Source organism: Fukomys damarensis, unplaced genomic scaffold (genome assembly GCF_012274545.1).
Source record: "Fukomys damarensis isolate Sample0158 unplaced genomic scaffold, DMR_v1.0_HiC HiC_scaffold_19, whole genome shotgun sequence".
Classification (NCBI taxonomy): domain Eukaryota; kingdom Metazoa; phylum Chordata; class Mammalia; order Rodentia; family Bathyergidae; genus Fukomys; species Fukomys damarensis.
In genome coordinates this window covers 31,393,554-31,421,110 of record NW_022900931.1, presented here as the reverse complement: position 1 = coordinate 31,421,110, position 27,557 = coordinate 31,393,554, and the positions used below count along the sequence as shown (strand labels likewise).

At 38.9% G+C, this 27,557-nt stretch overlaps 1 protein-coding gene across 3 annotated transcripts; it reads right to left on the bottom strand.

Moving 5' to 3' along the window:
* Mtpap (mitochondrial poly(A) polymerase) lies at window positions 1-25,935 on the bottom strand. 3 transcript variants are annotated; one of them, XM_010642018.2, is made up of 10 exons: window positions 25,745-25,935; window positions 20,562-20,734; window positions 19,631-19,864; window positions 18,103-18,327; window positions 14,065-14,276; window positions 12,230-12,456; window positions 8,337-8,429; window positions 8,181-8,254; window positions 6,443-6,523; window positions 1-379 (listed from the first exon to the last, which is right to left on the bottom strand). In XM_010642018.2, the coding sequence occupies exons 1-10, from the start codon at window positions 25,899-25,901 to the stop codon at window positions 257-259; spliced, it is 1,599 nt and encodes a 532-aa protein (XP_010640320.1). In that variant the 5' UTR covers window positions 25,902-25,935; the 3' UTR covers window positions 1-256. The 3 variants fall into 3 exon arrangements, with proteins under 3 accessions (XP_010640320.1, XP_010640321.1, XP_010640319.1); XM_010642019.2 differs by lacking the exon at window positions 1-379 and adding an exon at window positions 22,330-22,448 and having other exon boundaries at window positions 5,794-6,523; window positions 25,745-25,823; XM_010642017.3 differs by lacking the exon at window positions 1-379 and having other exon boundaries at window positions 5,797-6,523.
* Window positions 25,936-27,557: the final 1,622 nt, after the last annotated feature.

Below are 27,557 nucleotides of genomic sequence, written 5' to 3'. Positions count from 1 at the left end.
GGTGTCTCAAAATAGTTGGGAAAAGAAGATATTTTTCCCATTCTTATTTGGAAATTTGTACACATATTCACACATGGCATAAATTACGCTTTGAATTGGCATGTACAAAATCCTGTAAGGAAATCACAGACCAGAAATAAACACTGGCAATTTCTGACTCCTGAAGGAGAGCATGGAATGACATTCACAGTGCCCCGCTCTCCTCGGTGGTGAAGAGGCATTCGCGCCAGGCAGATGCTGGCTCTGCGCTCCTCCCTCAGTGCGACGGCAGAGGCAGGGGCAAGCAAGGCATCATCAGAAAGGTCCTTACAAGGAAGCAAACTGCATGGCACTCATCTCCATAAGGTTCCAAAGGTGTACAGGGATCAGAAACTGGGATCTAAAAGAACCCAATGGCTTGTATTAATAGACTAGGCAATATTCAGCAACTTTTACTGAAAAGAACTAGAAAAGCTGGTTAAGCAAAATCAGCCATGCGAAAGCATCAGAATGCTAGGGGAGCAGTAAAAATTACAGGACTGTAGGCCAGCCCAGCCTCTGGGGTTGCTCTTGTCCCAGGGATATCTGCTGGTGGGCAGTTCAGAGCTGGGCAGAGCTTTCAAAGACAATGCACAGAGAGCAGACACAAGCTCGTTCTCCCAAGAAGGGGTTTGGCAGGGGACCTTCAGCACCGCAGTGCTACACTCTGGGAGTAAAGACCAACTAAAACCAGGAGCTGAATCCAAATTCAGAATCTCAAACCCCTCCTGCAGCAGTGACCCAGGCTCAAATTCCCCCATCCATACCTTCCGGAAGTACAGCTAAACCCTGTTTGAATAAAATAACATCAACATCCCTCAAAGTAAGTCCTATTTTTTTACAAGGTCAAAACACAAAATAATCACCAACACCACCAGCAGCTATCCCAGGAGAGAACAAGTATGATAAAAATATGAACAGGTCCACCAGGGAACTAGATGATTTAGCTGTGAGCACTGGCTTTCAAATAACTATGTGTAATAAAAGGAAATAAAAAACCTTAAGATTTTGACAGAAAATTGGGGGAAATTTGTTAAAGTACCAAATGGAAATCCTAGAACTGAAAATAAAAACTACTCAAATACATAATTCAATAAATGGATTTTGTAAACTAGAGACAATTAGACAATTAGACTGATAAACTATCATATAGGTCAGAAGTAAACAACTAGAATGGAGACAAAAGGATAGAAAAAAAGCAAAGCATGTAAGAGACATAGGGAATTAAGCAAAAAGTTCAACAAATGTAGCTGAAATCCTACAGGAACAAAGGCAAAGGGAATCAGAGCCATATTTGAGCAGAAACTGATCAGTTTTCTCAAACCAATAAAAGTTGTTATAAGTAATTAATAATATTGAGCACCTCCAGGTATTACATTATATGCTGACATAAACAGCACAATCCATGTTGTGGCAAACTCCATCAACAAACAACCCTGCATCTTCAATAAACCAAGGGAGAAAAATGACACGAAGAAACCTGGAGTCGAAAGTTCCTAAGAAACAGACCAGTCCGTCATACTAAGTGGCTGTGACTGGACCCTGATCCAAACGCACTTGGGGAAAAGAAACTGAGATAACCACAAAACTGGACATATGGACAGTAATTTGATGCTGTTAAAAATTAGCTTTCATTTAGGTATGACAATGGTTTTGTACTTACGTTAGAACCAAAGTTTTTATCCTTTAGAGATACAAAATGGGGGAATAACTGATTTGCTTAAAATATGTTAAAAGTGGTTAATGTAGTTATTAAACAATACCATGAGTTAACTGTAAAAATAGATCCAGTGATTCATGCAAGTTCCTTACATTCTTTAGTCTACTTTTACTTATGTTCAAAGTTCTCCATAATGAAGTTTTATTAAACTTATTGGTGGGCTTGCTTGCCTCATAATACATCATCATCCGGCTTCATAATCCACCTTTTACTGGCACTTTAAAAAGACAGTGCAGGGCCAGGGATTTAGCTCAGTGTTTCCGCTGCCTGCTTCAAAAGCGAAAGGTCCTGAGTTTGACCCCCAGTACCGAAAGAAAAAAAAAAAAAGTGCAGAACCGGAAAATATGCCATTATGCCTTTTCATTCCACTCTCTAAGGTTAATTAAAACTCGTCATTAAACTGCATTAAACTAGGTCAAGAACCAGTAGCTCTGTAATAGGAACAGCTCCAGAAATCTTAAGACTTCCACTGTACTAACAACTTTAACATGTTAAAAGATTTTAGTGATGGGAAACAGAATGCAGATATAATTTGTGGTCTTACTAATTTACTCCATTTGACAGCATTTATCATAGGAAGTTTTCAACATTGCATACTTACAAATAAAATCAGATAAAAATAATTCAGAACTTTACTTGTCATTAACTTAGACTTAACCTATTCCAAATTAGATATAGGTTGAATACCCCTTTATGTGAAACACTTGGGACTAAAAGTGTTTTAGATTTCAGTTTTTCAGACTATGGACTATCTTGCAGAGATGCCAGCCACTGAGCATGCCTAACTGGAAAGTCCATAATCCAAAATGCTCTGAAATTCAAAACTTTCTGAATGCTGACAAAATGCTCTTCCTGTATTTAGCAGATCACATATTCATAATAGTACATTATTTCCAGTGTCAAGTTATCTGATACTCCCTTTAAAACAGGCCTCAGCATATTCTAAAGCTTACAAAACTTTGCTTGTAGGGGAAAAAGTTTAAATGTACTTATCTAAGAGTAAAAAATGAATAATGCCTTTAATCTTAAAGTGGGTGGATACACACACAAGATATAAAACCAGGAGCAATCATATTTAAAATATGAAGTACATTTTTTTAATAATCTGTGGTGTATATCCTGTATCACAGATACTACAGATTAAAGATTCTATCTACAACAGACACTTTCTGGGAGTTGCTCCACAGGAATTCCAAAGGGATATTGTAATGTTTATATTCTTTGGAATCTGTATCCAAAAGTAATTAAATTCAGCATGGAAACCAAAATAAGCTTTTCAAGTACTTAAAATAAATTTCCCAACATCATACCAAGGTGAAAGCAATTTCTAGACGTTTTCATTACTTTCCAAGTATATGTTGCAAAGAATTTCTCATTAATAAGGCTTTACATAAAATTATATGTTACGACCTGTTACTTTTTTTTTGATAGCTTTAAATTTTCTAAGCTTTAGTTTCTTACTGAATACTAAGAAAAGCTCTTCTACGGTATAAGAGTCAGCTTCTGGACCTGTACAGAAAATTAAGTCAGATTGTATTTAAATTAATGATGGGGCCTATGGTACTCAACTTTGCTATTAAAAGAAAAAACAGTGATCTAAATCTCCTTGTTACCAACTGACTAATTTCCTAGAAACACTGAGTTTTATCCCTCCTGTGTGCGTGGGCATGCAGACACGTAGGTATCGATGCTTTGCCACTGAAGATGTACTCAACCTCCTTAACCTGCAGCTTTCATGTTCTCACCCAAGCTTACTCTTCAGCACGGTGAAAACTATCCCAGCCAATCCCGACTTCCCGGTCTCCCGACACGCTTCCCTCTGACTTCCACCAACCTTCTTCCCTCTTCCCAGAAAGATAATACTCAACCCCTCCCTCCACCTACCCACGCTCCCTTCAGGATCTACCCCTATCTGACCATTCCAGCCAGCCATGCTTTCCTCCCTTCCACAGCGTTTTGAATGTTCCGCTCCTGTAATGTTTACCGAGGGACAGACAGCTACCTACCAATGACTGCAAGCTCTAGAAAGCTAAGAGCTGCTATATGGACAAACTGTTGGCTCCTTCTGATTGCTTCACTGCCGTCAGTGTTTCCTTATTTACAAGTGCATGTGCACACTTTCCCTACAACGGGACCAGCAGGCTGTAAGGAAGTGAAGGTGGCTGTAATTATGAGGTCAACAAAAATTCGAGGAACATGAAAAATCCAATCCTACTTTCTTAAAATTGAAGAGCAAAGAAGAGGTAAATAGTGAATAACATTAGGAAAAATGCCTTATTTCAACTACCTTTATTTTGCCTTCTGTACTATAATTACTTAAGTTTTGTGAATGAGCTAGAATAAATATTATTTTTTTAGAATGTCTATAGTTACTTCTCATTTCCTAAGATTTTCCTGGCCAACTTTCTAATTTCCTAATGATGAGTAGTTACCTCAGGAATTACACTAGTGTGCTATAAAATCTAAAATGATATGTGGCTGAAATCAACTTGATCTAGGTAATCTTGTATCAAAATTATTTTCATATACTAAATAAAACTCATTGTAGGAGAAAGCTATTATTAAAGCCTAGGTATAGTTACAGAAGAAAAACCTTGAAATATTTTGATTGTAATTAGGTTTAATTAATAGTAATGGCAAATATATGCAGATTTATTCCTTTGATACAAAAATTGCACTAAAAATTTGGAAAGTAATACACTGAAATTCTAGGAAAATATATTTGTTTGAAGTCTATATTGTGAAATAGAATTTAAAAGGGTATATTAAAAATGTTTTGAGATTAAAATTCATCACATAATTAAATTTCATTCTGACAAGTAAAACAGACCTATAGTGCCAGGTTTTTCCTATAAATTATTTTTAAAATGCTGATAAATACACATATTTGTTTAAATGATCAGTCTAGATTTAATGTTAAGGTAGAAAAGAAAATATGTGATCAAACGTCTACAAAAAGAAAGATCATCACGTAGAAACTTAACTATAAACTTTTTAAGTTGGTACTGATTTCCAGCTCCCCAAAATAAACTTAATTAAAAAACAAATGAAGAATGCATTTTAGTTTCATGACATTGCCTGCATAAAAGAACACTGATACTTGTTTGGATTCAGATGCAAAATCCAACAGCACAGCCATGTGGACACAGAACTTACTTGTTTTATACCAGTTCTATTACTGAGGCTCTCCAAATATTCCAAGAAGAAAATAATTTCTGACTTAAAATTTATAAAATTTAAGTGCAAAACTTCTAAAAACCACTACAAACTTTAAATTTGAATTTTGGGTAGTGAGAAAAATAATTACATACAACAAATACTTGATAGAGGTTGGCTATCCCTAATTCAAACGTCAGCATGATGCCCTAAGTGGAAAATTCTACACCAAAACTTGGTTTTGTGTACCATGTTATCATATACGTTGTAAACAATTACCTCCAGTATGTACAAGGCATATATGAACCATAGATTAATTTTGTGTTTAGACTTGGGCCCCCTCCTCAAGATACTTTGCAAGTGGTAGAAGAAGCCTGAAGTCTGGTGCACTTTCTAAGTGCTCAGGCCAGGGTCCATTTAACACGCAGCCTACCTTCATCTCGTGCACCTAGACTTCACAAGAGTCGAGTGAAGCGGGTGCTATCATCAGGGTTTAAAACAAAGCGTTTGGGGCCTGGAAAGAGTGAGTGATAGTATTTGTTTCTTAAACAAAGTTAAAGCTCTCTCTCCTCTCCTCAGCTTTCCTTCCTTCCTCCCTGCCAGTTCCTATAGCAGAAAGAGAATTTTCAAAAGCAGTGAAGGGATATTTGGAATACTGTATAACATTTTAGTAGAAACATGATTTTTTGAAAACAAGTATTTTAGAACACAATGTATCAGTATTTTTATACATTGAACTTAGAATACCTTGAATGTTGTAATTAAAGTATCTGCATTTATGTATTTTAAAAATATTTTTGGATATCAGCACCAATTATTTAATTTATATGTGATTAAGAAAACTTGGCTTGAAAAACAGAAAAACACATACTAAAGAGTACTACCAAATTTTGAAATTTTATTGTATTTATCTATATATGTATATAATTAGAAGACCTTTGAAATGTTTCCCAAGCTGGGACTGATGTGGATATCCACAATGGTTTGATTCTAAAACTGACTTTTACCACTCGCTTTGTGTAGCTCATTTGAAGTACATTTCAATCTTCGTTCATCCATTCCTTGTGACTTGTTTAGTGAAATGCCACCCACGCGTCAGAATGGTCAGACTGAAAATGTTCCAGATCTTCAGGTCAGGGTTAGGGGGCTAATGAAAAGACTGCGAAAAGTGACATCAGATGATACTGGAGGTCTGCAGAATCTGAGGACACCATTCTAGGCACTGCACAGGCCGTGTTACAGGATTAAAAACCAGTTGTTAACACAAAATAGCAGGCATTACATCTGAGTACTAACTGTTTGTTTCCTACTGGTGTTTGTGGAACTTTCTGCACTATTGCTTTTTATGGACTCTAACAGGTCTTTAAGTCTTTCATTCCCAAACTTCTTCTGTTTCTTCTTACTCTGTGTTAGAGACGGCAGCAGCAGGGCAGCCAGTCCCCAGGGCAGCTTGCTAGATGGGGAAGGGACAGCAGTATCTTTCTGTTGTAAAACCCAGGCGCTTTCTCTGGCCAACTCTACAAATCTTTGTAGCTGGCTTTGACTTACATTTTTGCTTATATTGAGAGAAGTTTCAAAAGGATTCTGAATGTGCAGAGGAGAAGAATCAGGTTTGTTTTGTTCCCGTCCCTATAGGTTATGACACAGAAGAGAAAAGAATCCATAAATACAGGAAGTGCTTAAATGTCAAATGCACATAAAATACCAGCACTAACTTTACAGAGTGAAGAATTTTTTCCCCGGGGAGCCAGATAAGTAAGCATGTTAGCAAGTGTGTATGTGCATACTTCTGTCTCAGTCCCACTGTACTTTTATGAGTATTCTTTGGAGAAAACTTAACAGCTTTATGATCTATGGATGATGTCACAGTTCAGAGGCCAGATACCTGGATTGGGTCAACAATGAGAATAATTTTTTTAAATAATGTAACTTTTACCTAACAAGCCAGAGCTGAATCAGGGAAAAAGAAAAATGACAGAAAACAAGATGAAGAAGCATTTACTTTTGAGAGATTATAAAAGCATACCTATTACAATGGGAACAGAGACACACAAAATCAGAATCCTTAAATATACATAGCAATTACCATTTCCCAAGAAGAAATGAGAAAAGAAGAGAATAATGAAGGGTTAAAACACTAAAGTTTCCAAGAGAAAGGCACTTACACACACACACACACACACACACACACACACAACACCTCACAGAAATAAAAGCTATGCATCAAAGGAATAGCAATAAACCTAGGTATCTCGTCCTTCTTCAAATGACGTGGAAATGTCACTTGAATATTTGAAAAGCAACGTAGGCGGCCCTAGTCTCTTCTCTAACTTCTTTTATCTGCTGCACAGCAGGCACCCTGAAGGCCTATCATCTCTGAGCCCTGAGAACCAATAGGTAAAGATGCTGGGTGTCATGGCGCACACCTGTAATCCCAGCACTCTGGGAGGCTGAGGTAGGAGGATCACAAGTTTGAGCCCAGCCTGGGCAACTTAGGAGACCTTGTATCAAAATGAAAAATTTAAAAAAGGTAGGAGTAAGGAGCTCAGTGTGGAGGCCCTGGGTTTAATCCTCATCCCCCAAGAGGAACAAAGAACTCTGTATGCTTGGTGACCTTTTCCTTTGAGACTGCATTCTTCCCTCTCCCAGCCCACACCTTAACAACCCCCATCAGAAAGGAGAACTGAAAAAGCAACAAAAGAGTATCTGGGCCCGAGTCTTAGGAAACCAGCCTCACAAGGTTGGTAACTGCGAAGATGAGAGGAGAGCCACAAGCACCCCAGGTGCAGGCATATTTTGCCCAGGGTCCTGCCCAGACTGATACTTAGCTCTCATCTAAACTAATGCCCCAAGAGAACCAAATCACAGTCTCACAAGCTCTACATCAAGCAGTTCTAAGGACTTGGACTGAGGGAATCACTGAAACCTAACCATATGACTCTGCACTTGTTCCGTGCCAACACAAATCCAGCTTAGAAACAAGTGTAATGTCACGCTTTCCAGAAGACTTTCCAGGACATTACTGCACGCCTGGGCAGCACATTAGGAGCAGCAACGAGTGCGCCCCAAGTGCCTGGCACTGCGACACAGGCAGACGCCACAGGGCTTCCTTTCGCTCTAACCTGATGTCAGCTCAGCCAGCTGAGGCGCTCCTCTCCGATGGCTGCCTTATCATCAGACAATGCTACAGAGGTGCAATGAAATGAACTCCTTAGAGGCCTCTGAAAACTCAGGGTATGGAAGAAGACCAAATACCTTCTAACCACGTACTAAGACAGTTAGTTACCTGTCGAATACTTATGGAATTCTTGTTGAAAGCGAAATTGCCAAAATATTCAAAAAATTCCTTCAATAGTAATTCTGCAAGAAAATAAAACAAGGAATATAAGAGGAAAGTTTCTTTGAATCCAAAAGGAAATAAAAGAAAAAGAGAAGCACTTACCTACTGTTTCTGTGTTTTCTGAAGGTTTAATTTTATTCAAATCACGAATAAATGTACAATTATTGCCTTCTATTATGCATTTATCTTCTGTACCTTAAATAAAAATGAACAATATTTCACATTATATTTCCTACTTCAAAAAAGAAATCTGTGATTTAAATAAATCCATTATATATGAATATGTCCTACTATTAGTGCTATATGTATATTTATAGTTAATAAATCTATAACTCAATTTTAAAAAGATTTGAGACAAACAATACTACAGTAGAATTAACATTATATTTTCTTTACCATACCAGAATTTAACAACCCAATAATTGTGGAGCAGATCAGTTTTGTAGTAACCCGTGAAAAGTAAGAAGTTTCTATCTTTCACCACATCCTTAATCAGTATCTAGGTTTTATTTCCATTTTTACCACCTTTTTGTACTTTTATTCAATGACTTGGATATGACACAAACTGAATGTTCTAACAGTATTTAAAAGCTTCAGGCAATTTCTAAAATGTAGCATTTTAGAGTAACTGAAATCCAGCTAATTCAGCACAACACAGGAGAATTATGCAATCAACTTTTAAGTAGTATTTATATATTTAGAGATCATTGTTTTCTTAATTATTGACATACAGCACTACGAAATCCCTCACCCAAATCCACCTCCTACTGTAAAATACCCCACTCACTGCTGAGCGGAACAAAGTCCCGTGCTTCACAGACCCAGCAACGGCTCCTCCTACGTGAGAGCACTGCACAGCTCCAGGCCAGTGCCCGCCTGTTCCGTCCCACCAGCCTCCACACTTGATTCTGCACATGCTGCCTACTCCCCTCCCTCGTCTGGGACCCAGAGGTCTCTATCCCCGCTTGTCACTCACTGCCCTCCTCCTCTGCCTGGCTCACAGCAGTGCTTTCTGGTACACAGCAGGCACACAGTCAATAATTGGAACCACCGCTGGTATCTGATTTTGAATGACTACAAGGTCACACGGTTCTTTCAAACTTTTGTTGCTCTCCTTTCTTTGTGATTTTTGCTACTTTTTCTTAAGACCTATAACACTGACATGATTTCTCAAAAACTATTCCAGATTTGAGCATACTTTTAACAGTGCATTTTATGTGCTCTACTATATGACTTACAATACACTGAAGAACTGTTTTGAGAAACAAAGATGACCCTATCTTAAATTGGAAGATAATTTTTTGCCTTCATTTTCATTACTTTCTTAAAAACACTTTAGTAAAAAGTAATACTTGTAGAGACAGGCTACCATTTTATCACTATATTCCTAGCAATGTATTAGATTACTTTTAAGGGACTTGGGGATGTGTTTTCATATCAAAAGTAGGTGTCAGCTGACATGTTCTGTGACAGCCCCAGCCATGTATGTAGCTGGTCTGGCAGCTGTGTCTGTTTTGAGGCATGTATCTCCCACAAAAGCATTACTAACAGAAAAATGAGATCCTAAGAATATAGCGATAAAAAATGGAGACTGTCTTTATGAGTATTGCTTTCTACTAAATGAACTTTCAACATAAAGTAGTGAAATTGAATGCAAAAAGAATTATCCACTGATTTAAGGCAGGATCATTTTGCTATTTAAAACCGGTAAGGCATGCAAACCTAAGAAATGACTTGGCTCCCAATCTTCCCCCTTTCTCTTTTTTACTGAAATTATCACTTAAAACAGCATCAAAACAGTCCAACATAACATCACTGGCCACCTATGACTTCAAATTTCAGCTTCTCAGTCACACTAATCACATCCAAGTGCCCACCATGTCTGGGCAGCGCCTGCCCACAGGTCTGTGCAGCACAGGTAGAAAACATGTTCACTGGCACAGAGGCGTGTTGGCGGCCTGCCTCAGGAAGTGGACCCTCAGCCTATTCAGACACCCCGTCACCACTGGTTACTCTGCTCACGCCGACTTGCTCCTCCCTCCTCAATAGGAAACACTGCCAAGAATTTGTATGGAATACAAACTCACAGTTGTGAAGACAGACATGAAGCATCTTAATTAACACAACAGAAAACTTCCGTCACCGTAAGTGAACTTCAGAAAAGCTTATGTATTTATTAAATCTAACCTTCTTGCTTCCTTTGGAATCTTTAGATCCCTGTGGATTGGTACAGTAATCACTGTTTTTCAACACTATACAGTGAATCATGAATAAAAGTCACTGAATAGTCAGACATCCAGACTGATAAAACTAATCCACATTTTTCAGGAAACAGTATCACACTACAGTAATCCATAGTTTGTCATAGAGATGGGAATACCTGGTGTTAACAGATTACTAAAGGAAACGATATAATCTCATCTATGAGTTCTACAATCATTTCTATTAATTTTTCTGGTCAAAGAAGTGAAAAGCAACATTATGCCAGACACAGGCATTCTTAGAAAGCCGGAAGGTCACAGGCATACCAGTGAAGGACAGGGAGACATCAAGGTCAGATGAAGACAATACCTTTCTCTCTCATAAAAATTCCCTCATAATGGCCTACCTCAGTAGGAAGTTTACTGAAAGCTAAACTTGACAGCTAAAAGCTATGTAAGTAGGTGTACTCAGAGGGGTTGTAATTTTGAACAGGCTGAACCCTTCCAGGCTGCCATGGGTTGGCAGTCGCCATTTTGTTTTGCTCACTAACTAGCACAGGCAGTTTAGCATCTGAAGGGTGCTGAGGGATGCAGGCCTAGGCTTCTCCCACATCTGAGGAAAGCCCTGCCATGGATCTTCTCACAACTGGTGGCACCCTGCAATTCAATTAATGTTTATATATAAAAAACAAAGCAAACAGATGAAAACAACCCAAGTAGTACTGAAAAAATTAGCTCCAAAAAATTAAAAATCTTGGCAAAAAAGAAAATTAATTTTGGCTTACTCCCTGGGTCATGTGAGAATAGCATTTCCACACTCATATGATGTAAATTATGTTAGAGTCTCAGTGAGAATACGAAGCTGCCGGAGGAAAAGATTTAGCCCTTCTCTCCCACAAAGCAAAGTCTAGATGTCTTCACCTCAAAAAATTAAGAAACAGTAATTCAAGGAATTTTAAAAATAGTTTAAAAATATAGAAATCAGCTAAGAGTTAAAAAGTAGTTGACTGCCTGTGGGGAGAGGCAAAAGGGATGCAGTACTCAGGTCAGACAGTGAATGACTGTTACAAAGCTTGTGGAGTATTCTACTCTTTAACTGTAGGTGCCTAAAGCTGATTCAAGTGAAACTTTAAAAAAAATCTTTTCCTCATTGAGACTGTTTTAAAGTTATTAAGAGTGAAGGGAAACACAGTATATTCAAGGCATATACTCCAATAAATACATATTCACGGGCCAAGAACTCATTCAAGGAATTCCTACAAATGAATAAGAAAAAGAAACCCTGGAAGAAAAATTGGGAAAAGACAGACACTTCATAGGAAATACCCAAATGGCTAAAAAATATATGGAAAGGTGCTGAGTTTCATCAGTCACTGAGAAAAAGAAAATTAAAAGCAAGCCAAGATGCTACTATGCAAGCACTAAGCAAAGCCAGCAGATAGGACAACTGCATCAGGAGCCAGTGAAGAAACACTGGAACTTGTGCAGAATGCTTATGGGAGCTTACACTGTGGAGACCTACCTGGCAAAGACTACTAAAGCTAATGTAATTTTCAAAAAATTCTGAAGGCTATTTCATAATTCATTTGCTCTCACACCCCCTGGTGGACATTAGCAAAAATAAGTAAAAAGCACTGAACTGAAATTTTCCATTATAGTTGAAATGACTGAATTTCTCTTTCGATGTAAATGATGATGGATTATATGACTAATAAAGATAGATGGCTTTGGGAACACACGGCAATTATCTTCACGCCAAAAAGAGGAAACAGAGAAGACTGCTGCTGGGCTTACCTGCTAAGGTCTTCAGGGCATCTAGGCTTGGAAGAATGGGTGGCGATCTTATCTGAAGAAAGAAGATGACCATCGCTGTAAGGGAGAAATTCGTGATCCAAGCACCAGGAATACCACTCGTTAAAGAATGCACTCGAGCCCAGCAGCGGACACCGAATACCAAGGCTCTTACTCTCCAATCCATGGTACCGTAGATATAAAGGAGCTCAGAACTTTTTAAGGCAATCCTTGAAAAGGAAACACAAAAGCATTTTCAAAAACTCCAAGTTATGACCGAAGGATCAAATAAAGCATTCATCTGGGGTCACCAAAGATATGGATGCATGGATAAATGTCTCCACCCGAAGCCTCATGCCTTGTCTTTTAGGAAACAAGGTAGCTTAAACAAAAGAAAAACATTCCTGTTTATTTTATCAGTGAAAGTATTTAGTCTTAAAATTCTTGTAATTTGTGAAGCGGCCAAAATTACTTCAGCCTAATATTTATAAAAATACAAACCGTGAAGATAAGTGTCCATCAGGAAACGAAACGTCAGGGTTGAGGCGTGCTGGTGCAGACCAGATTGGCAACACAGCAAGACCCACCTTTCATTAGCTGATCATTACAGTAGTTAATTAAAACTTTTAACACAACTAAGTTTCCTAGTCAAAATGCAAATTCAAAGATTAACCAATTCTTACTGATCAAAATGTATCTTGTAGTTTCTCCAAGAACCAACAGAGGGCATAAAAATCATTTAAGTGATTCAAATTTATAATGGTCTACTTAAATTTCATGGAAGTAACTTCAATGTCATGGAAGTACTACTACAGCATTTACAATCCATTTTAAAGAGAGAAGAAGAAATAGCAAATGTGTAAATGAAACTAAGCTGAAAAATAAATATCAAATAGTGCAATGTATCTGATATTCACATTGCACCCCTATAGAAATGTGAAGAATGTTTAATTCTTAAAAACCTGTCTCACGATAAAATAACATTATTACAAAAATAACATTACACTGTCCTATTTTACATATTATATACAAATGTAATGGCAGAAAGTGCATTTTAGGTTATCTTATATTAAAACTGGCAAAAAATCACAAAGATTACACTCCATGGGCTACTGAGAAATCTAGAACTAAGTTAGCATTTGCTTGTCAGCAAACACTTGGGTTTAATCAAAACTGTCCTACTTTGATTTCTGAATCTATACTTAGTCACGACTGTTTGTGTAACAGACAATACAGCAAATTCAAACATAGGTGTGAATACCAGAGTTGAGATAAACTCAATTGAGCAGTGAACCTACTGTGAATCTACAAAAGGTATTCCGAGTATAAAATCAACTGTCATTCCCTTTCTACTTATTTTAAGCAAACAAGCTGCTGAGTAATGCCATGCAAATATCCTGAAGGAAAAACTGTCCAGTCTTAAGTTGTTTAGACCACTTTCTAAATTCAGCAAATATCACATTCACTTAGTACACAAAGCTGACTATACCTGAAGGAAGTTCAGAGGTCATATTGAAGTTGCTACTTTATTCTCTAGAATGCTCAGAAGACTTATACTATAAACAGGTACTTTCCACACTATTAGAATAAGTAAGAACATACTTCACTGTTAGGTGTGTTTAACACTTTAACATGATTCTTTGTTAGGAACAACAAATTAACAGTAAGTGTAATAAAAGAAATAGAATTTCATGCTTTTTAATCTAAGTATTCAAATGTTAAAAAAAATTATTATTGAAGCATTTCTAAGAATCCTAAACTACTGCATCTGGACCAGGAAAACTACGCTAATACTTTAAAATACTCAAATTTAAGATGATGAATTTAAGTGACCATACCTATTGTTTGCAGTCAAATCACACTGGAATCCAGAAGCCTGGTGGGAGAACCTCACGAGTGGACACCGGGCATTGAGGATTTTGTGGATACCCACGCAGCCAGGGCCAAAGTGGTCAAGGCACTCTCCTATCACAGACAGGATCTTCTGAGCTGCAATTCTTTCTGAAGGAACACTTTTCACTTGAAATTCCATCCAAAAATTTCCCATGCTCTAAATAATACAAATATTTATAAATAGAAGTGTTTTTCTAAAGAGGAATTCTTCATAAACTTTTTTGAAAGGATGCATTACATTTCTTACAAAACAAACACAGAAGCCACAAAATAAATATTCTTCATGCAATCACACTCAAAAGCAGACTTAACACGTTCATGATGGGACTGCAACTCCTGTCCCACTGCCAGACGGGCTGAATCACTGGTGCACTTGCCCAACCAGATGGGACAGTCGTGCACGTATCAGCTGTGGTTCAAGCTGGGGGAACTTGTTAAAAGATTCTTGGTTAGTTTTTGTTTCTCTAGAATACAAAGGACTATGTTAAAATCCTTGACTTCATATAATTAACTCACAGCCCCCAGTAGGGTGTGTACCCTAACTACTACAGCTAGCACCACTTACTCTATTAAGCCAGTGGCCTCACTTGCCCGTCCCTGGGCACAGGCACAAGAGCGCCAGAGTGACACAGTACAAGAGAACAGACAGCACACACTGATTTAATTATTTATAGAAATGTAGCAAAATGTTGCACATAACTACAGTAATATTCCTGTTCAACAAATGTGTCCAATGGCCATTAAAAAAAGCCTGATGCCTAGTTTGTCCTAAAATTGAAGTAAATTCAACACAGATCAAAGACAAATGTAAAAAGTGCATTGGTAAAATATCAGAAGACAAAAGATGAATATTTTTATATTAAAATAGGGAAGTATGCACTAAGCTTGACGCAAAACTACAGAAGACCCAAAAAACTTTATGGTTGCATAAAAACTGTCCACTTTACTAGATTAAAAAAAGCAAAAACACTACCACATTCATACAAAAGGCTGATTTATGGAAGGTTTATACAAATGAAAGGTGGACATGGCTAAATCCTTAAACGGGATAAAATAATAATAACCTGAAAAAGAAATTACATTAGAAATATAAACAGCCATGAAATGCAGTAAAATATGCTCAACTTTTCTAGCAACCAATGAAAAAATTAAAACATCAATGAGATTTTTTTTCTCCCTGTACTGGGGACTAAATCCAGAATTTTTTCACTAAGTTACACCCCCAGCCCTTTAAAAATTTTTGTTACTCTGAGACAGGTTCTAAATTGCCCAGATGGGACTTGAACTTCCGATCTTCCTGCCTCTGCTTCTTGAGTGGCTGAAATTACAAGACTGTGCCATTATGGCCAAGTGAGACTTTTTACTACAAGTCCGACCAAGACAAGCAGACTCTCTTCAGCAATAATGTGTAAGGGGAATGCACACACTATTAGTGGAGTGTAAGTGAGGACATGCTTCTTGGAGAACAGTCATCTACTGAGTCTTTAAAAAGCTCTCCTACCCTTGGCCATTCCCTCCCCTAGAACTCACTTTCTTCCTGAGGAGGAGTTAAGGCTCCAACACAAAGGGTTTCATGGAAGTCAAGTCCCATGCCTCGCTGCTGAGCGATCCAGGCATGGGCAGCTGATCTAAGCTAGGTAGGGATACAAAATACATTCAACCAGAGATCTCTACTGGGAGCTAGCGCAGATTCAGAGGCAGCCACGCAGCTGAAGTAAGTGACCCAGAAGCTTTGGGGCCGGCACAGCTACCTATACCAGAAGCATGGAGGAGAAAGTAGTAGAGAGGAATGGGGCAGGTGGAAAAATGAGACAAATGAAGCAAACAAACACAGAGAAACAGACATTTCCTGTGTTCTTGACAGTCTGTACGTCCTACTTCCTGTCCTTCCCCAATATTCATCCACACTCAACCAACAAAGTTTGAATCTCTCTAACAGAAAAACAAGAAAGAAACGTCGTTTATCGAGATTAAACAGGACAAGAAAAAGATCTGGGGTCCTCCCAGGAAGGCAAAACAGTATACGTGGGAGAAAGTCAGACTAGATGGTGGAGGATTAACTGTGGATTCAGAAGCAGAGGAAGGGCAAGACTCACGACAGAGGTAATGGTGAGGCTTATCAAAATGAAGCATTACAAACAAGAGGAATAAAATCTTTGAGGTAACAGAAGTAAAAGTGGCACGAAGCAAAAGCAGATGTGAGTAATGGAATCAGGCAGGAAACTAGAGCATGGGAAGCGGTGTCCAGGGACGTGACAAGCAAAAACGTGCACCCACTATTCCGCCGGCCGTGCTGGCTCTGGGGGAGCTGTCCCACCCCTGCCCCTCTATGGCTGAGCACGGTCTTGGCTGGGCTCTGGCCACAGAAACATGCACAGAGGATTCCTGGGTTGCTGTCAACACTCAATCCTCTATGGTCTTTTCACAGCTTTGCCGATAGTGATCCACAGGCTCGGTGGACACTGGAGAGCTATGGTACTGAGAGCACTGCTGCCCTGGACACACAGTTCAGCAAGACAGATACAGCTCGGGCTGGGGGAGCGCCTGCTGCAGCCCAGGGTCCAAGTGTATTTCTATAGCTAGTGCCCCGCAGCAGGTTGTAAGGGCTGCCGAGGATGTGGCTTTCTTGTCACTTGCAGACCACAGGCTGCTGTGGCCTCCTTCTGGGCCTGCTGGGAACAGGAAGCAAAGAAGGGGCGGGGTTGGGGGCTGAAAGGGAAAGAGAAGTTCCAAAGCCAGAGAGCGCCTGGGGCAGCTGCTGCTCAGATGAGCAGGGCATCCAGGCAAGGGGAACCTGGCAGGCAAGGCCCAAGCCAGCTGGGCCCTGAGCCCTGGGTGGGGGCGACGCTCACAGCTCATACCAGCTCTGCACCCGGAGCTCCCATGTGCTCCCTGCCCAAGACCCAGACCTTCCCACCACACTGGGCTCTCCTGGGGCAGAAACCCAACTAGGTCAGTGTATGTTAAGGGGCGAGCTCTTCTCCTACAGACTTGGCTGGCACAGCTGCATCTTGCTCTACTCTGTGCTACCAGGTAGTACAGGAGTCTGCACACCTCTTTCCTCGCAGAGCGTTAGTGACTCTTCCTTCCAAAACTGCTCTGATGACTGTGAGGTGCAGGAACTTGGCTGTCAAGACTACAGGGCATGACCTGCAAACTTGTGAATTGTAAAGAAATGTGTAAGCCCCTTTCTTCTGTTCAGCATTATGACTGATCTGCACTTTGCCTTTCTTTGACTTTCATATTTTTCCATGACTCAAGTCAAAACCTTTCTTGTACTTAATTTCAGCATGCATGTATGACTTCATGTGTGTGTGCTGTTCAAAAGAGGATTAAAAGCTGAAAACCACCACTTGCTGGCCAGGTTACAGATCTTCAGTGTGATGCTTGCAGTTTGAAATGGCAGCTACTGTGGCTCTGAGCACTTGAAATGTGATGGTCTGAACTGAAACGTACTGGAAGTGCACAATTTTGAAGAGTAAAACAGAATGCAAAATATTTCTATATCTGTAGTTTTATATTGATTATGTAATAGTATTTTTAGCATGATAGGTTGAAATAAAGGCAAGGAAACAGTGAAGTAATCCAATAAAAGGAAGAAAGGAAATGAATTAAAAAGAAGAAAAAGAAGAAGAAAAAGCATAGAGGCCAGGCATGTTGGTATACCTGTAATACCAGTAATCTTGGAGGCTGAGGCAGGAAGATCACAAGCCTAGCTTAGGCAACTTAGCAAGACCTTGTCTCAAAATAAAACATTTAAAAAGGGTTGGGGATGTAGCTCAGTGTGAAGGCCTGGGTTCAATTCCCAGTAGTTAAAAAAAAAAAAAAAGAGAGAGAGTAAAAAGCATTAAAAGTAGAAAACAAATCTTATTCTTTAAACACAATGTATACTAAGCTTAGAAATCAACAGTTACAACTATATCAAGTTTAGAGACTGCCTTTCCTAATTTCTTTAAGTGATATATTGTATGAAGAAACACTACCTTGTGAGTACCCAGTTTCCTAGTTTCCTCCAGATCCAGAAATATGTCCAGGTCACAGCCCAACTTCCCGAAGGTGTTCACCGAGGAGCCAAAGAGTCTGACTGTGCAGCCTGGAAAATACGCAGCTGCTACGTCTTCAATAAGGGAGCAAGTGAGGTACCGGAGCCTGGTGTTCTCCTCTGTCAGCTGGAATTCCTTCAAGAGTGTGGTCAACTGATCAGCTACCTAGCTGGCCAAAGTAAAGACAGCAAGATACAGAAAAGGCGGTCATGCAAAGTAATCGTCATTTTATTCCTGCAGATCTGACGGCTTTGAACATCTGTCTTTAAAATAGGTATTTTTCCTTTCAGTCTTCAAAGGAGATTTTTAAAAAAACGTCCTTTAAAAAGCACTGAGAAATGACACAAGGAAAAGTTAGCAAGCATTAAAACTACTCTAGGAAATGGGCGTGGAGTGTTGTTCCAGAACAATGAAAGCAGTGAGGTGTCCAGCAAGAGGGCAAACCAACCACAGACAGGCTTTGGAGGGAGAAATGCTGTCGGCCAAAGAATTTGGAAATGAACAACTCAACCTGAATGAAGACCCACAATCTCTGCTGCTTACAAATGATCACTTGCACTCACTGGAAGACTGGTGTCAGAATAACCAGCCTATGACACTGTGCAGTAAAGCTAAGTATTAAACAGGAAAAAAAAAAAAAAACACAGCTTCAACTTCTCTCATTTTTAAACAATAGTGAAAATTGCTGAACTAATCATTCATCTAAAAAATAAAGTAAAAGAAATACTACATAAGGTTAGAAGCAAAACATTTAAAAATTAGAAAATCAAACAGAAACTAGTATTCCTGATTCTTTCAAAGGCTCCCAGTCTAACTAAAAGTATAATGAGTCCAAGTAAGAAAAAGCAGGGCAAATGTAACAGTAGGCCAAGGAATAGAGAGAAAAGTAGACATAAAACACCGCAGGTTTATAGAATACCATGGACAACTATATGTCATTATATTGAGGAAAGAGACCCTGAATGGTCCAAGGAGGCCAAACACCAGAAGGACACAACAGACCGCAAGGGCCGGGGGACAGGAACAGAGGGGACCCACACTCTTCACTCCACATACTCTGCAATCTGGGTTAATGCAACCCATTAATTAGTAGATACAAAAGCCATAAAATAAAGTAGTGAAACGAATACACTAATGTATTTTTAAAAATACAGCTTGACTAAGGCTTATTCTGGGAATGCACAAATGGCTGGACTGAATTAAAATACAGGAGAAAAACTATGATAATCCACAATTACAGTTACCAAGACAATCCCAAACATGAGCCCTACATCTACTGGGTAGGTGGAGCCCAGTGTGCTTCTTACAAAGCTGGAAACGCATATCTATCACCACTTTCTATCCCCATAGTAATTCTTTCCATCTTATAAGACTGAAGCTGTGCCCGTTAAACAATAATGAGATTAAGTATTTCAGAACTTTCATAATATATGAAATGCTTAAAGTTGAACTATACCTATAAACTTACACTTTCTGCAGAGCAAAGTAATTCAGAAAGCTTCTTGCTTGAAGGCGGCAACTGATTACTTGGCTGCACGGGTGACTTTTCAGTAATGTGGCCTGAGGGACTCTTCAGCTTTAAACTGAAGAAACGTGACCTGAATGGAATCACTGCCTCGGTGCCCACGGTTGGAATCTGAGTCCCGTTCAGCAGGGAATCTATACTGTCCTTTTGGCAAAATTCTACAACAGCATAGAGACCCTGTAACATGAGAAAAGACAATACATTTCAGAATGATATACTTAACACAGTATTACATATCTTCAAAAAATTATAATGCTACGAAATACTTCTAAAATTTACAAATGATATGATTCTAACATGAGCACTGATTTTATTCATTATAAGAAGCTTAAAAAGATATAAAAAGGTCTATCGATCAAGAGAAAATGAAAAGAATGCTGAAATAGAAAATTAAAAGGCAATACAAAGATCCTATCCCACTGGCCTTTAGATGATCCAAAGAATTCAAATAGTGAAATTAATTCTAAAATACTGTTATGAGGATGTTTCTTCCCTTTCTTTCTGTATTTTTTTGGGGGGGTAGTCATACTGGAAATTGAACCCAGGGCTTTTGCACTGAGCCACATTATCCAGCCCCAGCCCTGCTTAATTCTTAATTCTGAGACAGGGTTTCACTAAATCCCCAGTGACCAAACTTGAACCTGTGATCTAACTGCCTCAGCCTCCCGGAATGCTGGAAGATAGGCATATATCACCACATCTCACTGGGATTTCTATACTTATATTTAAAAGAGAAGCGGGGAGGGTGGACAAAAGAAATTTAGTTAAGGAACAATGCAAGAGAAGCCAACTTTACCATATTACAAAAAGACAACAATAAAAATATCTATTCTTCAAAAAGGAAGTTACTTTAAATTGTTTTTCAAATACGTACAAAGCTCTCATAGAAGAAATGACTATGAATAGGTCCATGTTGGGATAAATACTTGAGAAACTTCTTTTCACTGATTTTATTTGGGCACTGTATCAAAACAGTCCTCTGTGCCTGTTCTCGTCTTCCGTCTTGCACCTCAGAGAAAGTCTTCATGGGAGTCTTGTCCTTACAGCCTAGGAATGAGATGAACACATTTCCACAACACACACATATACATACATGCAAAATTTAAAACACTGTGAAAAAGTAGATAAAGATTTTATATCAACTCTACACTTCTTCCTACTCTCATTTTTTCCTTTAAGTATTGTTAAGATACATTATTTCAAAGTCATTTTACCATTCTATCATTAAAATGTCCACTTTATCTATTTTGATTTGCTACACTCAATGCACAGTATTGAAAAGTAGAATTCTACTATATCTTAGAAGGAACACTACTTACTTATTCTTTTCAGAAATACATGTATACAAAACCTGTGCAAACTGTAACATCCCAGAGCCTAAAAGAAATTATTACAAGCCTGTGTGTACTGTGACAAGAACCTCATAAGTCTAACGTTCTAAAGTTATTACAGTTTTTCTTTGTCAAGGTTCTTTATCTGCCTTGAGCAATTAACATCAAGTTACCATCTTTCATGTGCTCTGTGTCAGAGAGAAATCAGAGAATTTAAAACCTTGCAGTAGCCCAAGAAGAGCTCATGAAAAGTTTACTGAGGAAACAGAGGGCACTTTTTCCTCATTAAAAAAAAAAGCCTTTCTAGAGGTAAGGAGTCTTACAAACACCAGAAATGAAAACAAGAGCCATGACAGTCAAGACTTAAATACTAATCATCCACTGGTTACAAGGGAGGATAAGCAAAGGAACTAAGTATAAGGAAGAACAAAAAAAATCACTCAAGTCCTAAGAAAACAATAAAGCCACACACTGAGTTTTAACAATGCATCTCCCAAAACCTGTGGGATGTTTAGCTTCTAGTTGAGTAATTAAAGTCTAGAATCCCTCAGGATATCAGCACCCTCAACAAAATTCCAAATAAATTACATACAATAAAAAATCTAACTGATATCCAGAAATTAGCAGAAGCTTTCAGCTTCATCTTTGTTTTGCTATTTATTTGTATTAGCACATGTTTTCAGTACACAATGGCCACCAAATACACTGTCTTAATTTCAGCAAGCACCAAGACATCTTCACGGACACGGGCAGACTGTGCTTGCAAATGGCAGCCTGAATGGGGTCTCCCACAGCCCGGGGGAACTCGGTCTGGACCCGCTCAGCATTCCTACAAGTGATGCTGATGCAACGTGGAGAAACACCTTGTTTGTGCCCACTGTGCTAATGCTGAAAATACACCTTTTAAGGATCTGCTCTCTTCTCCATTTCCAATGTCAGTTTTTAACATCAATCTTGTATTCACTCCTGTATTAACAAAAGAGCTGAACTCCAAAACTGGTCTTAAGTCACTCTAGTTTTGTCATTCTCAAGCAATTTTGCACAGTGTGGCCAAACTGATCTTTATGAAGTGATCTTAAAAAAAAAAGCCCTGTTCTTTGACTTTTCTGCTTAGAATCCTTTAACAGTTTTTTCATTGTCTTAAAGATCAACTCTCAAGTCTATAGCGTGGAATTTAAGTTGCTGGCACCTCTCCCTCCCCTCCCCCTTTGATGTCTGCCTTTTGCACTTTTCACATGTGCCATTCTACACACACAAAGCTGCCACACACTACAAACTTCCTTGCCTTCATCCCTCTGTTGCAATGCCCACCTTCTCATTTTCTGTCTGGCAAAATCCCATTTCTCCTCCAAATTTTGCTCAGGTCTGTGAAGCCTTCTGATTCTCCATGGTAGAATTTCTTCCACCTCTGTATTACCTTACTTTAGCATCTATGAAGGAATGTAATTCATAGTACAGTTACACACTTATTTAACAATACGGAAGAATGTCTTCTTCCATGTTGAAGACACTACTCTACTCTTGTTCAACTGGATTTCAGTCTACTACCTTCCTCCTTCCTGTAAGTCTCTATATCCTTTTCTTCTTATGCTACGGGCTCCACGTGTAGCACCTCACCTTTTCAGTTGTAATTACCACCTATAGGTTCTGCCTCTGATTTTTACTGAGGCTATACTGACATCCAACTACTTAATGAACAAGTAAACAGTGTAGAAGTTTATAAAATAAAAGTAAAAACCCTGATCCAGATCACTTATCCTAATAACTGCTAACTATTAAGTTGGGCCTTTATCTTTCCACGTGCTTTTAAATCATATTAAAATAAAGACAACATATACTGGTGGGGGGGATTAACCTAGCAATTGTTCTATAAAAGAATTCTAGCAATTTGATCTGATGAAAACTCAAAATGCCTCCTCAAAGGAATGTCTTGACTATAGTGGTAAGGATAGGGAAACACACACACACACACACACACGTCTATATATATAAGTAAGATTTCAGGCTTAATTAAAAATGCTTTTAAAAATCCAAATTCACAGAATAGCATTTCTTTGCTAATTACATGTCAGGACACGTGGAATGCATGCTCTGTTCCGGATATAATAGATATGAAGAATACTGAGCTAAAGAACATTCAGAAAGGGGTAACAAAACTCCAGAAACTGGTAGGGAATTAAAGGGACTAATGAGAACCCCAGAGCTAAGTGCTGTCTTCAACCTTCTCTTTCAGCAGCATTTTACAGTTTTTCAGTTATTCAAGCATTGTCATATACATACGTATGTACACAATTTTTTCTGACTCTATTAAGTCATATACGGCAGGAATCACTGCTTGGTTGCCTGGCATCTGTTCGCCCTTGTTCTGATAATGGCATGCCCATTTGTTTCACACACACACACACACACACACACACACACACACACACACATGCTCTTTATGGTTATGGTGGAGCTGTTGAGATAGTTACCCTACTGTCACACTTAACCCCTCTCTCCCCATTAGCCAGGCCAGGATTATCAGATGATTCTGGATAGCCTTTTGGTCCAAAAGATGGGCATAAAATCAATCAAAATTTTTCCTACAATTTTCCAAAATTAAGTAAATTAGGTAAAAGATAACTTTATTCCCCCTAGAGAATGCTGCAAGGGTGTGAACATGGCCTTGTTAGCTATCATCATCCCCACTACCAACACAACCACATAGAAGAAATTGAAGTCATAAGGCTTCAAACAATAGCTGAGGAAAAGAGCAATACATTCAACGACTACAGCAATTCAGCTGAGTTTGTTGCATGGGTTGGTGTAACCTCCCTAACCTAGTTAAGCTAGTTGGAACTCATTGTTGTCATTGGTACCCAAGAGCCTTGAATGATACACATTCTCTTGCTACTATAGCCCTTTCCACCACTTACACAAAAGCTATGTCAAAACTAAGACCAGCATGGAGACTTGGTATTTTACCTCATTACAAATGTTTTAAAACCACCAGAACCTGATCACACTGGATTTTTTTTTAAACATTGGATGATGACACCATGTGTTCCTCATTAACATAAAAAGTTACTATGACTGCTTAGGCAATGAGTTTTCACAGAGTAAAAAGTTGAATTTGGGTATTTCTCAAATTCTTTACAAATGTAAAATTATATGCCTCTAAGTGAGAATATGGTATAGTAATCTTTTTTAGAAAAGGTAAAGAAATCCAAATGCACCTTTTGTTGCTTGTTATGCCCCTGCAAGAGTCCCTGAAATTTTAGTTATATTGTAACTGGTCACTTTAGGCTCATCTCAGGTTCATGTGCTCCCAATGACCATATCAAAGGAAGACATTTATTTCTATAGAAAGGAAACAAATTTATTCAAAACTAACTCCGAGGAGATGGAGGGAACTATTTGCTTCAAATCCCCATCTCACAGTGCCCAGGTGTGGTAGGGTCTTTTACAGCGTGGAACAATGGGAGAAGGGAATGCAATGAGACAACAGACATGTTCAGGGTTATTTCATCCCTTCCTGGAGCCAAGTCTCTCCCTCTCTTGTCCAGCTGCACATTCTGTTCATCTGGGCTGAGAGTTGGGGTAGCCATTTATGCTCGGCCTGAGGAAGTTTGGAGAAGCTACAAAAGGAAAAAATCTAACTTTCTAGGTTCCATTTTGACATTCTAGTTACAATATTATGCTAATCACATTTAATGAAATGTTTCCTTAATTTAAACAGCTTCTTTGGCAAAATCCTTACTTAAATTTGCAGGGTTATTTACAAAATTTCAAAAGCAGCTTCTATTAAATAAAACCCAATCAATATTTCAATGAGATGCCACATAAAGTAGTATTTTCACTTCCTGTCAAGGACTCTTTCATACAGTCTGATGAAGACAGTAATCTACTTTTAGGGAAAATATTTTACTTGTTTAGTATGCTTTAGAAGTGCTCACAGAAATAACTTCATCTCTTAAAATTGTGGCTCCAAGAAATGACGGATATCAATACATATTGTTTGGCAGCTTGACTCAAGATCTACATTGTATTACCCTCTCTGCACAAGACACCTAGCTTTCTGAGCCTCTTTCTATATCTGTAGAATGGACACAATGATTCATTTCTGACAAGGATATTATAAACTGCAAACACTATGCGCAAGGCCTTGGTCCACAAGAGGGGTTCATTAAGAGTGGACTTCGCATACAAAAAGATGCTTATAAATTTAGAACGTCTGCGGGACAACGGTGGATGCTAATCTGTTATTAGATTTTACCCAAAGGATAAATACCGGAATTTCATGTGCAATGCTGAGTGAGGAAGCCTGGTTATTCATTAGGCTTCACTATAGTATTTGGCCTTCAGCAACCTCTCACAGATAACAAAATCGCATACTAGAGAGAATGGTGAAGCCAGCGACTGGTGTGGGGCGTTTGTATTATCGAGAACTCTGCTTTATCAAATTGTAAAACGCTAGCAAACTGTGTTCCTGGCCTGAACTCCATAGAGGCTTAAACAACTTCACTGCCACAGGAGTCTACTCTAAGAAAGAGACGTGACACACCCGTCCTGGCTTCAGCAACGACTGCAGCCCCAGGTCCCGAAGGAGATCAGGGGAGGACGGGACACACCTCTCGCCTCACCCTCTCGCCAAAGCCTCTACAGCCGCCTCCACCAGCCAAGCTCTTTCCCGCGGTCCCCTACTCTTTCCCTTTCCCAGGCTTGCTGTGGGACGCGGCGCTATCACCTGTCTCTGCGCTCCCTGAAGGCTGCTCTTCTCTCCTGAAGTCTGCGGCCAAAGTCCCTGCACAGCTGAGTCGTCTGAGAGCAGGACACCGGACTAGACTTCTCGTCTGGGCACAGAGAGGCAAACGGGACAGCAGCCACACGCCGGGAGCCGCCATTGTCAAAGCGAAGCCAAAAGGTCAACGGGTTTCCGCGCCTGCGCGCTGGACGAAAACAACAGGAAGCCTCGAGGGTCAAATTAGAAGAAAGACGTTCAGTTATAAAATAAATTTGAAGCAGGAATGATCAGGTTTGAGATTACAGACACATTTAAGTGGAATGTAAGCGTTTATTTTATTGTATTCTTGTGAGGTGAGGAGTGGAATTTCAATTTTACAGAATTTAAATTACTTACAGTTTATTCTCAGTCCCAGTGCTATTTTTAGTCCCCTGCAACACACAGGTTTTGAACACCATAGAATCTTTTCCGAAGTGTCACCATCCATGCAGTACGATTTATATGGCTGGCTTGGTTTTGAATTTGCGCCCCCCAATTTCTCTGTTTCTAAGAAGTAAAACTACTTTCACTTAATGTTTTCAAGATTGTTGAAGCATTCATTAGTGCTGTACCATCTGTCAGTACTGTACTTCATTCCTCTATGACCAAATAGTATCCCACAGATTAATAGATCACGTGTTTACCCTTCCATCACTTAATGAACATTTGGGTTGTTTCCACCTTTTGACTGTTATAAGTAAGGCAGCTGCCAACATTCTTGTGACAGGTGTGTGTGTGTGTGTGTGTGTGTGTGTGTGTGTATACATAAGTAAGTTTTCGTTTCTCTTTGGTACCTACCTAGGAGTAGAAGGGGTGGTTCATGTGGAAATTATGTTTAACCTTAAGAAACTCCCAGGCTCTTTTGCAAAGGGACTCTCATTTTCACTACTTTTGGCAGTGTGTAAGGTTCCAGTTTCCGCACATTCTTGCCAATACTTGTTATTTTGTTTTTATTGATAGCCATCCTGGTGTGTGTGAAGTAGTATCTTGTGCTTTTCATTTGCATTTTGGTGATGAATGTTGAACATCTTTTCATATAAGTATTGCCCATTTGTTTATTTTCTTTGGAGAAATGTCTAATTGGATTCTTTGCCCATTTTTTAATTGGGTTGTCTTTTTATTATTGAGTTTTGAGAGTTCTTTATACATTCTGGATACAAGCCTCTTATCAGTCTTTTATGGTTTACAAATATTTTGCGTCATTCTGCAGGTTGCCTTCTCACTTTCGTAATAATATCTTTTGAAAGATAAAAGTTAATTTTGATGAAATGCAATTTATGCATTTTTTTCTTGTTGCCTAACCCAAGGTTATAAAGATTTACCCCATATTTCTTCTGAGACTTTTTATATTTGATCATTTTGCATTAATTTTCAATTAATTTTTGTATATGATGGGAGGTAAGTGTTAAATTTTATTCTTTTGCGTGCAGGCATCAGTTGTCCCAGCCCTGTTTAATGAAAAGGTTCGTCTTTCCCCCACTGAGCAGCGTTGACCTCCTTGTCAAAGTCATGCAAGAGTCGTTTCTGGATTCTCAATTCTGTCCCAGTGATCAATGAGTCTATCTTACACTCTCATCGCACTGTCTTGATTAATGTAACTTTGTAAGAAACAAAAGTTTTAAATGGCAAGTGTGAGTTCTCCAACTTTGTTTGCTTTCATTATTTTAGGTCCCTGCATTTCCGGTGAATTTTAGGATCACTTTACCAATTAGTGGTTTAGAAAAAGGGCAGTTGGATGTTTTTTTCTTGCAGTACTAGGGATCAAACTCAGGAGCAC